Here is a 17,455-nt window from a genome sequence, read left to right as displayed (position 1 = left end):
ACTGGGGTGAATAGCAGGATCCTCCCATGCGCTACATCCCCCTGGCAAAACTCCTCACTGTCAGGTGAAAAGAAGTGGCTGGCGACTTCACATATATTGGAGGAAGCCTGTGGTAGTCTGCAGCCTTCCCCAGCTCAGCAGAGGGGGTGGAGAAGCGACCGGGGATGGCTCGGAAGAGTGGGGTAATAGGCCAAGTACAGTTGGGGAGAAAAGGGGGGAAGCCAAAAAAATATATATATATATCTTGCACACAATATTGCAAAGGAGGCAAGGGAAACCTTCTTTCATGGTATAAGCAATTATTATTGATTTAAAGAGTGGAGATAAGGCTGAGCTTTTTCAAAGGAGGAAGGTAGCTGGAGCACTCAATGAACTGTGACAGCGGGGTATTTAGAACCGTGCCAACATCTATTCACCTGGTGAATGGCCGCTCTCTGGCCAACAAGATGGATGAACTCCTCATAAACGGAAAAATCTCAAGACTTTTCCAGATCTGCCGCCCTGTGTCTCACTGAAACCTGGCTTAGTGAGTACATAACGGACAGTACACTTCATTTGCCTCAGTTCTAACTCCTCCGAACAGACTGCAAAATGGAGCTATTGGGGGGGGGGGGGGACGGTGGCAGCATATGCGTCTACATAAATGAATGTTGCTGTACGGATGTCACAGTTGAAGAAATCATGCAGCCCTCACTTAGAGACCTTTTCATTGACTGTAAACCATTCTATTCCACCAGTGTTAACCACTGGGCAGCACAGTGGCCCAGTGGTTAGCACTGTTACCTCCCAGCAAGAATTTCCTGGATTCGAGCCCCAGGCCATCCCAGGTCCTTTCTGTGTGGAGTTTGCATGTTCTCCCTGTGTCTGCGTGGGTTTCCTCCGGGTGTTTCGGTTTCCTCCCACCACCAAAGAGACATGCATGTTAGGGTGATCAAGGCAATGGAAAGAAGAACTGAAGTTGGTCCCTGGGCGCTGCAGCTGCCCACTGCTCCTATACAAATAGGGTGGGTTAAATGCAAAGAACAAATTTCATTGCAACCTGTACAATGACAAAAATAAAGTGGCTTTCTTTCTCTTTCTTTCTTTCTATTCACTGTGGAAATTTTAATCATTTATTCTGATCAGTGACTACCTGTGACATACATGTAGAGACATGGAGATGTTTAGGAGAGATGGCAGTGGGGTTTTTAACTAGATTGTTTAATACAGTTTTGGAAAGTGAGAGGATACCAGTGGAGTGGAGAAGAAGCATACTGGTACCGATTTTTAAGAATAAGGGTGATGTACAGAACTAGCAAATACAGAGGTATAAAGTTGATCAGCCACAGCATGAAGATAAGGGAAAGAATAATAGAAGCAGGGTTAAGAAAAGAGGTGACGATCAGCGAGCAGCAGTATGGTTTCATGCCACGAAAGAGCACTACAGATGTGACGTTTGCCTTGAGAATGTTGGATCGAGATGTATAGAGAAGGCCAGAAGGAGTTACATTGTGTCTTTGTAGATTTAGAGAAAGCATGACAGGGTGCCGAGAGAGGAGGTGTGGTATTGTATGAGGAAGTTGGGAGTGGCAGGGAAGTATGTAGGAGTGGTGCAGGATATGTATGAGGGAAGTGTTACAGTGGTGTGGTGTGCGGTTGGAATGACAGATGGGTTCAGGGTGGAGGTGTGATTACATCAAGGATTGGCCCTGAGCCCTTTCTTGTTTGCAATGGTGATGGACAGGTTGACGGAAGAGATCAGGCAGGAGTCTCTGTGGGCTATGATGTTTGCAGATGACATTGTGATCTGTAGCGAGAGTAGGGTGTGATTTAGGAGAGCCGGTGGAGGTATGCACTGGAGAGAAGAGGAATGAAAGTCAGTAGGAGCAAGACAGAATACATGTGCGTGAATGAGAGGGAGGACAGTGGAATGGTAAGGATGCAAGGAGTAGAGGTGACAAAGGCGTATGAGTTTAAATACTTGGGGTCAACTGTCCAAAGTAACAGGGAGTGCAGAGGAGTCAGAATCAGAGAGGTGAAGAAGAGAGTGCAGGCAGGGTGGAGAAGAGTGTCAGGAGTGATTTGCGACAGAAGGGTACCAGCAAGAGTTTAAGGGAAGGTTTACAAGATGGTTGTGAGACCCACTATGTTGTATGGTTTGGAGACACTGGCACTGACGAAAAGACAGGAGGCAGAGCTGGAGGTGGCAGAGTTGAAGATGCTAAGATTTTCATTGGGAGTAATGATGAAGGACAGGATTAGAAACGAGTATATTAGAGGGACAGCTCAGGTTGGACGATTTGGAAACCAAGCAAGAGAGGCAAGATCAAGATGGCTTGGACATGTGTGGAGGAGAGATGCTGGGTATATTGGGAGGTGGTAGTAGTAGTAGATTCTGATCAGTGTCTATACCCCATCCCAGACCTGTGTTAAAGAGGCATTAAAACACCTGGCTGATCAAATTGCAAACATGGAGCGCAAATATCCAGACTCCCTACTCATTATCCTTGGGGATATTAACAGAGCTAACCTCAGCCACAAGCTGCCAAAATACAGACAACATGTTAAATGTCCCACCAGAGACAAAAACACTCTGGATCATAGCTACACAATATCAAAGGACCACAGAAAATTGAATCAGTTCATCTGGACACAACGTTAATTAAGAGAGAAACATTCATCACTCATCTAAGTGATGATAAACAATACAGTGGCATAATGACCAAAAACAGCGATTGATTTCATATGCAAATTGCCATGACCATTAAGTAGCGTTTCAATAGCAATGTGCACTATTCACAGAGGATTTGGGAATGGTTGCAATTACAGCATTATAAAATGCTGGCTCTGTCTGGATTACTTGGATTATTCATCATTATTATTTTACCCGGATTATTGGGCATGCAAAAATAAATATTAAAGGACGCCTATCATTCTGTCCCCCGTGCAGCCCTGGGACTCTCTGATCACTGTCTGAGTCATCTTATCCCAACCTACAGGCAGAACCTAAAATCTGCAAAGCTTATGGTTAAAAGTGTGAGGAAATGGACTAGTGAGTCAAAACTGGAGCTCCAGGCCTGCGACATCTTATATCAGCTTTTGCGAGGACATGTGTGTGCCCACCAAAACTTTATGTACTTTCAACGACAACAAAGCCAGAAATACACTCAGAAAAGAGATCAGAGTGGCAAAAAGGTGCTACTTTGAAGACATTACCAACTACAGGAGACCATCCCCCCACACTACAGGAAACCATCAATCGGCTGATGATCTAAATGGGTTGTACTGCAGGTTTGATAAGCAAACTTTGACACCCCTCACCCTCTCTGGCCACAACGCACAACCAACTGCCCCCCCTACCAGCCCCTCCCCCCTCCCCACCGGCCCCACCCCCACCCACACTCAGGATCTGTGCTGAGGATGTGCACCAGCTCTTCCAGAGACAGAAGACCAGGAAAACACCTGGCCCGGATGGTGTGTCAACCTCCTGTCTGAAAGTCTGTGTTGTTCAGCTGGCCTCCATTTTCACACTGATCTTCAACAGATCACTGGAGCGCTGTGAAGTCCCCTGCTGCTTCAAGTGCTCCACTCTCATCCCGGTCCCCAAGAAACCCCGTATCACAGGATTAAAAGACTACAGGCCCATTGCCCTAAGGTCTGCGGTCATGAACTCCTTCGAGAGACTGGTGTTGGCCCACCTGAAGGAAATCACAGGCCCGCTGCTCAACCCCTTGCAGTTTGCCTACCGAGCAAACAGGTCAATGGAGGATGCAATCAACATGGGATTGCACTACATCTTCCAACACCTCGACTTCCCAAGGACACACGCAAGGGGCCTGTTTGTGGACTTCAGTTCAACATTCAACAGCATTGTCCCAGGTATCCTCCACTCCAAACTTACCCAGCTCACTGTCGCAGCCCCCATCTGCCAGTAGATTAAAAACTTCCTGACAGGCAGGTGGCAACTGGTGAGACTGGGGAAAATCACATCCAGCTCCTGGACAATCAGCACTGGCGCCCCCTGGAGATGTGTGCTCTCCCCTCTATTCTTCTCCCTCTACACAAATGACTACACCACAGGTGACCCATCTGTTAAACTCCTGAAGTTTGCAGATAACTCAACCATCATTGGCCTTATCTGGGATGGTGACGGGTCTGCATATAGACAGGAGGTTGATCAACTGGCCCTCTGGTGTGACCATAGCAACCTGGAGCTGAACACACTCATGACAGTGGACTTCAGGAGGAGCCCCCAAACATTTCCCCCCTCACCATACTCAACAGCATGGTGTCTGCGGTGAAAACCTAAAGATTTCTGGGTTCAACAATCTCCCAGGGCCTAAGGTGGGCATCCAACATAGACACAATCATCAAAAGGGCCCAGCAGAGGATGTACTTTCTCCGCCAGCTCAGGAAGTTCAACCTGCCCCAAGAACTGCTAATTCAGTTCTACATTGCAATAATCCAGTCAGTCCTCTGCACGTCCATCACTGTCTTGTTTAGATCGGCCACGAGACAGGACAGGGACAAACTGCAAAGGACAGTTAAGTCTGCAGAGAAAATCATTGGTGCCAACCTACCCTCCATTCAGGACTTTGTTGTGTATATATCTGAAGATTGTTGCGTTGTCGTGTTGTTATTCTGTGTTTTTTTATTTTTTTATTTTTTTTGTACATCAATAGTACAAAACACAGCAAACATTTTTCACCCTGTTCTCACTCCCGTAACCCAATCCCTAACCACTTAAGTAAAAAAAAGAAAGTTATATAAAATAAACAAAAGTAACGAGGAGAAAGATGAAAAAAAGAAAAACATTAAAAAGAAAAGATTTAAAGGGTGTTTTTCTGGTCAGTGTACACGATCATATAAATCTACCCTACTCCCCCAAAGCTTGTTCTTGCTGAAGCAAGTTGCCAACATTTATATTATGCCTTAAAACATACATAAAGGGTCTCCAGATATCATCAAAAACATTCTGTTTACGTCTAACAATATACGCTATCTTTTCCATTGACATCTTTGACGCCATTTCTTTGAACCACGTTCCAATTTTGGTCCATCAACATTTTTCCAATTAAGAGCAATTATACATTTAGCTTGTATACACATGTCTATGAACCTGAACTCTCTGCTTTGTAAATTTGGGTGGGTAGGATGTATACCAAGAATAAAAAGCTTGGGATCCAATGGTAATTTCTTTGATAAAATTTGATAGATCATATTAATAACATCTTGCCAAAAGGTTTTCACTTTCACACTTTCCCATATACAATGATATAGTGTTCCTCTTGTCTCCTTACACTTGATACAAGTATCAGGAATGTTATCATTAAACTCATGTATTTTAACCGGAGTTATGTATGTCCGCATCAGCCATTTATACTGTATGTTAAGTACATTGAGAGAGCCACGAAACCTGAGTCAAATTCGATGTAGTGCAAACCTACATGGCCAATAAAATTGATACCGATTCTGATTTTGATTCAGGAATCAGGAACACTTTATCAAACTGGAAGTTGTTCACAATTGAGAAAAATTCGCTCGTGTTCAACTCTGCTATTTATGGGTCAGTATCGCCACTTGTGGCAAGAAGTGCAAATGAATTTACACCACTGGAGCTTATCTTTCTTGGCTGTACAAATTAGCAACTTAGAATAAAAATGATAAATGGGCAAAAAAATATGAATGAAAAACTGTATGGGGGGGGGTCCTAGGATTAGCAGACTGAATATTAGAATATTGATCTTATAAACCTGGCACCACACCCTTCCCCACTTTCAAAAAATAAAATGTCACCTGACATTTTATCATGTTCACCAGTTGACATGTTATGGGTCTATTCTTGAATAATTAAATGGTTATCACCAAAAGTTAAAAAAAAAAAATGTCAGTCTTGGTTGGTGAACTAGTGACTACTGCATCCTGTAATGGAAACCCAGGCATGTTACAGAATGCTTACAATCAAATAAAGGCTAAAACTGTAACTTGATACTACGAATGATTGTCGGAAGAGTCCAGCTCATCCACAGCCAGTATTTACCCCCGAAAAACCCAAGCACTAAGATATAAAGTACTTTTTTTTTTCCCCCAGTTTTCCCTCCATAAGATAGGCTGGTTTAAAAAAAATAGGGTTTGTTAAAAAAAAAAAAAGCTTCCTCAGCCTTGTGAGGAAGCAGTTTCTATGCTACTCTCAATTCTCTCTCTCCTGCTCTCATTTACCCCCAGCTACAAGTCTTTCCTGCCTAAGGACATGAGAGCACAGATCCAGGAATACAGTTTCCTGACACGTAAGCGGATTCGCTTCCGCTTTAAGCGCTTCATCCAGCAGTTCAGTCAGTGCCGGGCTACAGCGCGAGACCTCAAGCTCAAATACCTCATCAGCATGGAGTCCCTGGAGAGGGCCTTCTTCACAGAGACCTTCCAGGTCAAGGAGCCCAACAGTGGGCAGCTCACCGTCCTGGTGGCAGCGGACAGTGGCATCCAGTTGTGTCTAGACAGGCACAAAGACTCTGAGCAGGTTTGTACCAGGAACATTGTCACCTGCACTCCCTGCTACACACACACACACACACAAACCCCTGACCGTGTACTCATATATGCATAAAAATGCATTCCATGGTTTATTTCACTTGTAAATTAGAAATTTGGAGGTGCTTAGATACTTATAGACCATGTTCTTTTGTTTTTCTACTATCACAATGCTGCGCTCATGTCTTTGTGTTTTTATGGTGAGCATCTTCCCAAGGCACATTCCCAATATGTGTAAACTTATTTGGCTAACAAACTTGAAATGAAAAAGTAAGATTTTAGCTGGTGCTCATCACCATGAAGAATGAAACATCAGTGACCAGATCACAGGCCAATGCTGATCAAGTTCTGTGTCAGCTACTAATAGTAAAGAGTACAAGGATCTGAGCCATTGTGCCCTAATCATGTTTCTGTCAACCCTAGAATGATAACGAAGTCAGAGGAGCAGCGTAGCGGCATTAAAAAAAAATTTTGTTTTTCTTTTGTCATGTTTAAAGATGTTGGCGGGAATGAGTAGAGAATGGTAGTATATGATTCGGCAGTGACACAGTGCTGTTTGGGATCATCTAATGAATTTCTCCAGTACATATAGCTTTGTTATCACTGTTGTTTATTGGGTAAAGGACAGGAAACAAACTTTTTCTGCACACAGGCTACAGCGGCTGGTGCATCCCAAAATTTCATCCTGGTATTCTAACCAGCCAGCTCAACTCTTTTCAATGGAGGAAGACCTCCATTTGAATCCTCAGAATAATAATCAGCCACATGCCAAGGCAGCTGATGGAACAGAGGCTTAATTACTGGTTCCACCCTTTAATAAGTCCCCTGCATGGTGGTGAACTGTTGTATAAGTATCAACTGCTTTTCTACAGTACCTGCCTCTTTGGTTTGGAGGGGGGTATTTTTTTCTACTTGTTACTCGAAAAGCAGTATGCACTACGTTGGCTACATGAAAATGTTGAATAGAAATATCAAGTGCTGCAAATGTGACTTTATCATTCCCAAAAGCCACATTCAGAAGAACAGAATAGAACAGAATAGAATGAAAATGTATTGTCCAGCCAAGGCCAGAAACTCACCATTGGTCTCTGGGATACAAGAAAAACATCACATTACATCAGAACATCAAATCTCATCGCTTCACACACAATTGTACAACAACAACATACACGCAGTGTACAGCATATATTCAATGCAGAAGAGTGCAAATTATTGCAGTTTGATCATGAAATTTATTGGACTAGGAACAAAAGATCCCTTATAGATATTTTTGTTTGTCAGGGGTGCTCTGTAGCATCGCCCTGAGGGGAGCAGCTCAGACTCGGTATGGAGGGGGTGTTCAGTGTCACTAATGTTGGACAAAGCTCTCCTGTGTACAGCTGTACTATAAAGGTCATCCAATGACACAATGCATGAAAGTGCATTAGAAATGACAATTAAGGGCCATTAGGCCAACAGTGGCTTAGCTAGCTAATGCCTTTCAGTACACGCTGTAGCTCAATGGATCCTGTTGATTAACAAATTAATAGACAGTTTCAAAGAGCAGTACAGCTGAATTGTTAGTTGCATCGATAGGTATGCTAAAACATACAGCACCTTCCCCTGGAAATCTGGCCAGATTTCCTGAAACATTGCATGTTAACATTTGGAATGAATCATCAAATACGCTTCAGTATGAACGAAGGCAACCGTGAAAGCAAATGACTAGTCGTCCCTACTGACTCCACTGGAGACGACTGGTGAATGAGCTCTGGTCCCTGATGAGTCAGAGTTCAATTAAACATGTTAGACTCTAGCCCTCCAACAAGGCTGTTGCTCTTGGGATCATTGGCTGCCCTGGTGACCTTTGGGTCTATTTGGGTCCCTCTCTTCATGTTAGGTTCAGGGGACCATGGACAACATGAAAATATTGTTCCCACTTATCCCATATGCCATGAACTTCCTTAACTTTTTTTTGGCAGCGCAGTGGCCCAGTGGTTAGCTCTGTCACCTCCCAGCAAGAAGGTCCTGGGTTCAAATCCCGGGGTTGTCCAAACTTGGGGGTCAGCCCAGGTCGTCCTCTCTGTGGAATTTGCATGTTCTCCCCATGTCTGCGGTGGGTTCCAGGTGCTCTGGTTTCCCCCACCATCAAAAAGACATGCATGTTAGGGTTAATACTCCTGTCTGTGCCCCAGACCGAGGCATGGTAAGACAAACTGGAATTGGTCCCCGGGCGCTGCACGGCAGCTGCCCAGTGCTCCTAGCTACACAGCTAGGATGGGTTAAATGCAGAACATAATTCCGCTACAGGGATCAACAGAGTATATCAAAATCAAAATAACACCCCCCACCCCACACACACACACACACACACACACACACACACAAACACACACCACACTCTTCCAGTCAGTCGACTGCCATTACATCCTGTTGACAATACTCCTTTCATACTCTGTTATGCTGTTAGTCAGTTTGTTTATTTTCCCCTGTTTTACAACCACACTTATGAAACATGTTATGTGCTTTGTCTGGGCCACATTTTCGGCCTGTGATTAGGAACTGCAGACCCTGTGTGACTTCCCTGATGTCACTGACATCAGCATCAAACAGGCCAACAAGGAGAGTGCTGCAGAGAGCCGGGTGGTTACCATCAACAAGCATGACGGCAAGAAAAAGGTAAGGGGACCCCTTACTACAGGGGAGCCAATTTCTAGTTTGTACTAGTGTAACTTGTGCAAGTATTTGTATAAGACGATTTTATTGCAAATAAATTTCCGTCCATTATCCAAACCGCTTATCCTGCTCTCAGGGTCGCGGGGACTGGTGTGGACATGGCCCTGTGATGGCCTAGCGGCCTGTCCAGGGTGTCTGCCCGCCTGCCGCCCGATGACTGCTGGGATAGACAAATAAATTTGCTTTTTTTTTAATGCTAGCAATTGCTAATCCACAAATATCAAATCATGAGCACTTGGTAGTTCATGATAAGGATTACTCTCAGGTGGGGAATTCCCAGAAAAATGATACGGTGCATACTGTTATGTCTTCGGCATAGCAGTCAAATGCGGAAGAAGAAAGCAGACGGTGTCGAGTTTCGAGAAGAAGCAAAGTTATGTGGCTAACAAGCAAATATGCCAGAACAAGCTTGTAAAAGAGCTTCCCCGCAGACACGATTGCTCAAGCGCAGCTCTGATAACCACAGCAGATAAAAACAATGATCTTCAGGATTGTAGCTTTTAAACCATTTTTGTTTCAAGGTCGCACATGTAATCACGCTCTCTCAGCAGGGCACTAAATTCCTTAACGGTGAACTCCATCATGGAAAGTGTGAGAATACTGTATAGCCGAGATCCACCATCTGCTGATTACCAATTCGTAGTTTTTTGCTTTTTGCCTTCAAGTGTACAGGTTATTTTGAGAATCCCTTTGCTGCGTTGTCTCGAATCTAGAATCCAACCAAAGTACATCGTTGAGCACACAAAACCTCTCTTTCTTCTTTCTTTCTTTCTTTCAAAACTACCAGCCACAACAGTTGACCAGTAGTAACTTCCCACCCACAGAAAGGGGAAATTGAGTGTTGTGTAACTTTCAAAAGAAAGGAAGCAGTTTGCTTGTTTATGCACGGAAGAATCCAAGTACTGTTTCTGTGTCACACCTGTCTGTCCCAGGAGCTGGAGTTCCCCAGCCTGGCCAAAGCACTGTCCTTTGTGTGCCTCATCGACGGCTACTATCGGCTAACCACAGATGCACACCATTACCTCTGCAAGGAGGTGGCACCCCCTAGGCTTGTGGAGGCCACAGCTTCCCACTGCCATGGCCCCATTTCGTAAGTCGTATTAAGAGTACTCATGTTTTGTGTTCTTTTTTTTGGGGGGGGGGTCTCATTTTTATTTTGTCATCTGTGGAATCATGGCCTCATAGCAACATGTGCAGACTACCTGGTGATGTTAAATGCTATGACAGAAATCTTAAGAAGCTACACTATATCATTTTTTAATTTTTATTTTCTCATATGTTTGTGCCTTTTGAGTCTGAACAAGATTTTTATCTTTTAACTGATTCAATAAATGAACACGCTATTTTCCAATATTTTACAACCCATACCAAAACAGTGGCCTATTAAGAACGGTAGCTTAGTGGTAAAAAATACTCACAAGGGACATACCACTGCATTGTTAGAGAGACAGAAGTATAGCATTATCCTCTGATCAAACGAAGAAAAACTTTTTGAATGTTGTATTTTAAAGAGACAATTTTTTTTATTCATCAAGAAAAGGTGTGTGGGCGTCCAGGTAGCGTGGCGATCTATTCCATTGCCTACCAACATGGGGATCGCCGATTTGAATCCCCGTGTTACCTCCAGCTTGGTCGGGCGTCCCTACAGACACAATTGGCCGTGTCTGCGGGTGGAAAGCCGGATGTGGACATGTGTCCTGGTCGCCGCACTAGTGCCTCCTCTGGTCGGTCAGGGTACCTGTTCAGGGGGGAGGGGGAACTGGGGGTAATGGCGTGATCCTCCCATGTGCTATGTCAACCCCTGGTGAAACTCCTCACTGTCAGGTGAAAAGAAGCGGCTGGCGACTCCACATGTATTGGTGGAGGCATGTGGTAGTCTGCAGCCCTCCCCGGATCAGCAGAGGGGGTGGAGCAGTGACCAGGACGGCTCCCAAGAGTGGGAGAAAGTGTGTTACAGCAAGAGAATATTGGATTTTTTTTTTTGTTAATGCGAAGCAGCTCATGGACCCGGCTTGTAACTCACGCACACATTCATTTACTCCCGTTTAGCGGCTTGAAGACGCTCCACAAGGGGGAGCTGACCACACAGCTTTAGGGTGCTGTGTGAGAGTGTTGCTTCGCATCACTGACACTGTGTCTGTGTTACTGTTTTTAGTCACTGGTAACCACTCTTGTAACAGTCCATGGAGAGGGTCCATGTGGCTGGTAGAGTGAACAGACTAATCAGCCAAAGTCCTCACCATCCTGGCAGTCATAATTTTGTTTATTGTATCCCCTTTTTTCAGATACTGCACATCATGTTGACCATCGAAATAAGTGTGCAAAGATAACTGGACACCACAGTGCTCATCCCACTTGTCTGCATCCCTATGTGTCCTCTTGTTTTCAGAATGGAGTTTGCCATTAACCGCCTGCAGAAGTGTGGAAACAAGCGGGGGTTGTATATTTTGCGATGTAGCCCCAAGGACTTCAACAAGTTCTTCCTGACCTTCCCTCTAGGGGTATGTAAAGTATACCTGTGCTCTGATGAAGAAAGGACTTGCTGTTTTTTTCCCCCAATTTATATACATGAAAATATACATTGCATATTTTCATCACAACTGCTCTTCATAGAAGGCCAATCAGATCAGTAGATCTTCAGTAGATCATTCAAGTGAAACTTCTGTACTCTTTGACTTTACAGTGTCAAAGAAATGGACGAAATAAGAATAGCTGAGAATGTTCTATTTATTCATGTAATGGATTGAATTCTTCTTTTTTAATGCAGGGCTGAAATATTAACTGTAGCCCTGGCGTTGTGTATTCGTATTGTGAGCCCTGGCATTCACATTTGTTATTTCACTTTATATCTACAGTTTGCTTGCATCAAATTTACACTCAAAAAGATGGGGGGGGGGGTTTAAAGCAAGAAAAGCTTGTTTACTTGCGCACAATAAAAAGTTTGCCGTACACTTCTACTAGATCGTGCTTTAGACACAGACCAAACCAGTAGGGTTTTGCTGCTGGTACGCAAGCGAAGGGAAATCCTGCATCAGCAAAATGTCTTTCCATAGTCCATAGTTTCAGTTCCCTCTTCTGAAACTTGGCGTATATGATAGGGAGGGAAGGTTAGGGAGGTAAGTGAAGTGTTTCTCAAGTGACCACCATCAGCGGACAGTTGACAGTGGCATACAAGTGGCATGACTAACGCGAATGACGCCTCACAATTTCACAAGCTACCTAATGCAGACATCCATCAAGTAATGATATTGTAAAACACTACAATATTTATAACTAATCATGTTATAAAACACTGTGCAGTTTTTATAACTTATCACACATGGCTTAATGTAGATGCTGCATACCTGTCTTGCAGTATGGCCAGCTCGGCATCAGGTGTTATGCCTTTATAGCTGCAAGGTTTTCAGCCCCTCTCAAAAGCGATAATATATATTCTGCTTTTGGAATGGCTGTTATGATGTAATTTGTATTTTTTTTTGAGCAGGTGTTTTAAGATTCTCTAGGGTTGTGTTACAGGGTTGTGTTGTCCTTATTGGAAGGCTGAAACTCTTGGAAAGGTGAATATGTGAGGACCCATAGTTTTGTTAGGATTTCTAAAGGGCTGGGGGCGCCCTCTATTGGATGTTCATCATTAGAGGACAAAGCCTGGCATTTTACAGCTGGTATAGATCAACAACTCTTTCCAAACCCCCACCCTCAATACATAATGGTCATCTTTTGCTCTGATGAAGTCAAAATTTTACTTACAGCAGCTTTAATTTTTGTTTATTTGTTGATATTTACATGTTGTGGTGGCACAGTGGTTGGCGCAGTCAACTCACAGCAAGAAGGTCCTGGGTTTGAGCCTCGGGGTAGTCCGACCTTGTGGGTCCTCCCGGGTCGTCCTCTGTGTGGAGTTCGCATGTTCTCCCCGTGTCTGTGTGGGTTTCCTCTGGGTGCTCTGGTTTCTTTCCACAGTCCAAAGACATATAGGTCAGGTGAATCGGCCATACTAAATTGTCCCTAGGTGTGTGTGTGTCGGCCCTGTGATGGACTGGCGGCCGGTCCAGGGTGTCTCCCAGCCTGCCACCCAATGACTGCTGGGATAGGCTCCAGCATCCCCGCGACCCTGAGTAGGATAAGCGGTTTGGATAACGGATGGATGGATTTACATGTTGTGTCATGTGAGATTATTATATCATCCCACTTTTGGGTTTTATTTTTCTAATGCAGACAATTGATTGATCGGCTGCTAACTGGCTTACCGTACTTAAATGCGATGAAAATAATCTTGGGAGTCAAAACTAGCGCCAGTATTGCGACCATACTACAAAAGCTTCCCTGGGCTGTAAAGACGAAGACTCATTTGTGTACTGACTGTCTGCTCGTCCCTGTGTGTACTCCAGGTGTACAATACTGTGGAATATAAGCACTGTCAGATCACCAGGTCTGCCAATGGGGAGTTCAACCTCAGCGGAACCAAAAGGAACTTCGGCAGCCTGCAGGAACTGCTCAGCTGCTACCAGAAGGAAACTGTGCGCACCGATGGCATTGTTTTCCAGTTCAGCAAGTGCTGCCCACCGAAATCCAAAGGTCTTGTGGATTACCTTTTATTTATTTATTTATTTATTTAGCTTTTTTTAGCAGACTGGGGCTCTGACACTTAAATTCACACACAAAGTCAAGCCAGTTTTATTCGTGTAGCCCAATATCACAAATTACAAATTTGCCTCAGGGGGGCTTTACAGCAATACAACATCCTGTCCTTAGACACTCCCATCGGATAAGGAACAACTCCCCAAAAAAAAAACCTTCAACAGGGAGAAAAAATAGGAAGAAACCTCAGGGAGGGTGTGAGGGCAATTCATATTTGATGTTTGCTTACTTTTAATCTTTCACCATGACCTTACATTGCTTGGATGGATGCTTGAAGTCCATGTGTAGTAGAACAAAGGTGGTCTTATAAAGTGTCTTCTCCAGGTGCACAAATAAGGGCCTGTTGTTTATTGTTGACTGTATGGGAGACTCACTTGAGTGTAGCAAGTCTGTACGCAGTAAATTGGAGAAGTGGCCTTGGTGGATGAGAGCTGGAAGACATGAGATAAGGAGGGGAAGAACAGACAACTGTCCGATAAGAGAGACTGGACTGAGGTCCGCGGTGGTGTAGCGGTCTAAGCATCGGCTTTGTGTCGATGCAGTTGCCCACTGGGGACTGGGGTTCGCACCCCGGTCTCGTCAGATCCGACTATGGCCGGACTCGATGAAGCAGCAGTCATTGGCAACGCTGTCTTCGGGAGGGGGGCGGAGTCGGCTTGTGTTCATCACGTGAATGCGTCTCTGTGTGTGTCAGAAAAAACAGTGGTTCGGCCTGGAGTCGCCTTGTCACGGAAGTGGGGAGGCAGTCTCCTTTGAGACTGCCGGCCGGAGAGATGCAGTTGGCGAACGCATGCAGTACGAGGGTGGGTGTTTGAATTAAAATAGGGATCGATTGGCCACTAAATTGGGAGAAATCAGAAATAAATTTATAAAGAGAGACTGGACTGTATTGACCGGCATGCGTTCAGGCACCTTGGCTTGGATGCATCTGTTCATGAACATATATTGAAATCATGTGACAGTACTGTAAGAGATTTTTGTCTCGTTCCTCATTTCTGTCAGCATGGAATTCAGTAATTGCCACGACAGAGAGCAACAGATGAGCTCTCTCTCCCAAAACAGACAACATGCAAAGGATGTTGTGTGTACAGGATAAAACACAATTTACAGAATACAACATTTAAAGAGGATAACAGAATTATAGTGGACTTATAAGATACATGAAGAGTATGATGAGGAGGATGCCAAGCAGTGTCCAGATGCCACCAGAACAGCCTATGACCTGAGCCACGTGACCACCATCAAAATGTAGACCTGACAGGGCAGATTACACATGCACACATCACAAACCCTATAAATAAACGTTTGTCACCATGCAGAAATCTTGATTCTGTAATTTGTGATGAATAACTCTGTATATTCTAATTTGAAATAACGAGGTTTCTTTTCCACTGACAGAAAAGTCATGCCTTCTGGTATGCAGGAGTAATAAGGACTCAGAAGTGCCTCTCTCGCCGTCGCTGCAGCGTCAGAGCATCAGCCAGATGGTGTTCCACAAGATCAGGAAAGAGCATCTGGAGTTTGTAAGCCTTGCATTTCAGTATGCAGTCTTGGTCATTGTGTCTCCAGCAGTGTTGTAAGTGTTTTACATACGGATGTATAGTAGTGCTACATGCTACACCAGCATTGAAAACCTCATTTGATTAGTGTTTTTGTTCTTGTTTTAACCTCGTACCCACAGTAAGAGGTTGTAGGACAGATGGTTCTCGGAGGGGGCTAAAGAATACAGCTAAAATTTTTATCAGTGCTGGTTCTGTTTCAGTGCATTGTGACATTCTTGAATCCAGGGGGGCTCATTTTTCCAACTTAACGGTTATAATCTGTCTGTCTTCCTCTCAGAGGGAGAGTCTAGGTCAAGGGACATTCACCAAGATCTTCAAGGGGGTCCGCAAAGAGCTCGGAGACTACGGGGTCATGCACCAAACGGATGTCGTCATGAAAGTCCTCGACCAGGCTCACAGGCATTACTCCGAGGTCTGTTGGTGTGTGTGTGTGTGTGTGTGTGTGTGTGTGTGTGTGTGTGTGTGTGTGTGTGTGCGCACACTGGCAATGTCTTGTACAGTAAAGATGTGTCCCACTGTAATCCGGCAGCAAGTTTTAAACCTCTCACTTGCCATCACCTAAAGGTTTGCTACTGATGTGAGAACCTAGCAGGTCTTTGGGGGGAAGTGGCTGGAAATTTTTTGGAAAGCGACAGCACACTCCTTGTAGATGGTAAATTAAAGGTTATTTTGGCAGTTAAATTGACATTTTTATTTTTTTTGCATGTAAGGCCAACTAATCAACCAATCCCCAAAAACATAAAAACGAATAAACGGTCAGATAGAGCAACGCCACGGCGCCAACTTGATCGAGGCCGAGAGAATTGGAAATATCTTGGCTTCCACGCAGTTGTGGAATGTCTGGAAGCACACGGACAACAAAGCCAATGATTTCCTGGTCTAGAAAAATTAAGGAGTTGTACAAAAGGTTGTACAAGAGAAGCATGAAAATGTTATTTGGTCGCAGTGTTGTTGTGAAACATTTTATTTAGAACTAGCTGGAGAGAAAATCCCCTTTTGTCCGTTGTGATATTAACTGTTGTCAAGAATTGTATTCTGCTACAGGTAATCAGCCACATTTTTTAATTGCAATAAATAATTTTCAGAAATAAAAATTAAAATATGTTGGAGCCTTGTAGTATTTGTTGGCTGAGGACACATTACATGACGGATGGTAGTTTTAGCATCACAATTATTTAAACCAGTTAGATGCTAAAAACTCAAACTCAATTAACTGAAGTGCCGTGACTTGGTTAAAATGTAATTAAACCCTAAATCACTTTTACTGAGCTTTAGACGCGTCTACGTTCCACCTGATGAAACCGATCTGTATTTGGTATGATTTCAACTTTGGCCGATGTAGCTTCACCAAACCACTTTCAGTGAGGGTCGGGTTAGTTGTGCCATCCTCATCCGGTGGAAATTTTCATCTCTGCTGCACTCCCAGCCCCAACCCAATTACTGATGTTGTATCAACATGATTTCAGAGACACACCTCCTTCTCCCACCTCACTCCCAATCCCTACAAATCTTTTTTTTTTCCTCCCTTTTTCTCCCCAATTGTATCCGGCCAATAACCCGATTCTTCCAAGCTGTCCCCGGTTGCTGCTCCACCCCCTCTGCCAAGCCGGGGAGGGCTGCAGACTACCACATGCCTCCTCCGATACATGTGGAATCGCCGGCCGCTTCTTTTCACCTGACAGTGAGGAGTTTCGCCAGGAGGACATAGCACGTGGGGGGGATCGTGCTGTCCCCCCCCCCCCGGTTACCCCTCCCCCCTGGTCACTAGTGCAGCGACCAGGACACACACACACATCCGGCTTCCCACCCGAAGACACAGCCAATTGTGTCTGTAGGGATGCCCGACCAAGCCGGAGGTAACGCAAGGATTCGAACCGGCGATCCCCATGTTGGTAGGCAACGGAATAGACCACTACACTTCCCGGATGATCCATAATTTTTTAAAAACTGTACTGACATGAGCTTAAACTATGTATTGCCTTGCTCTGTTTAATGACGTCAGTCCGAAAGAATAGTCATAGCCAATGATGTGTGAG

General features: G+C 44.4%; 1 protein-coding gene across 2 annotated transcripts in view; it reads left to right on the top strand.

Annotated features, from left to right (window-relative positions):
* jak2b (Janus kinase 2b) overlaps positions 1-17,455 on the top strand; it is a 70,342-nt gene that overhangs the window by 30,481 nt on the left and 22,406 nt on the right. For both annotated transcript variants that reach the window (XM_056295473.1, XM_056295550.1), the window contains exons 6-12: positions 6,205-6,496; positions 9,046-9,165; positions 10,155-10,312; positions 11,612-11,723; positions 13,608-13,794; positions 15,256-15,380; positions 15,697-15,831. In XM_056295473.1, coding sequence (XP_056151448.1) covers positions 6,205-6,496; positions 9,046-9,165; positions 10,155-10,312; positions 11,612-11,723; positions 13,608-13,794; positions 15,256-15,380; positions 15,697-15,831 — 1,129 coding nt within the window. The remainder of the gene's footprint in view (positions 1-6,204; positions 6,497-9,045; positions 9,166-10,154; positions 10,313-11,611; positions 11,724-13,607; positions 13,795-15,255; positions 15,381-15,696; positions 15,832-17,455) is intronic.

This window comes from Lampris incognitus, chromosome 1, assembly GCF_029633865.1.
Source record: "Lampris incognitus isolate fLamInc1 chromosome 1, fLamInc1.hap2, whole genome shotgun sequence".
Taxonomy (NCBI): domain Eukaryota; kingdom Metazoa; phylum Chordata; class Actinopteri; order Lampriformes; family Lampridae; genus Lampris; species Lampris incognitus.
This window is presented reverse-complemented; position numbering and strand designations above follow the sequence as displayed.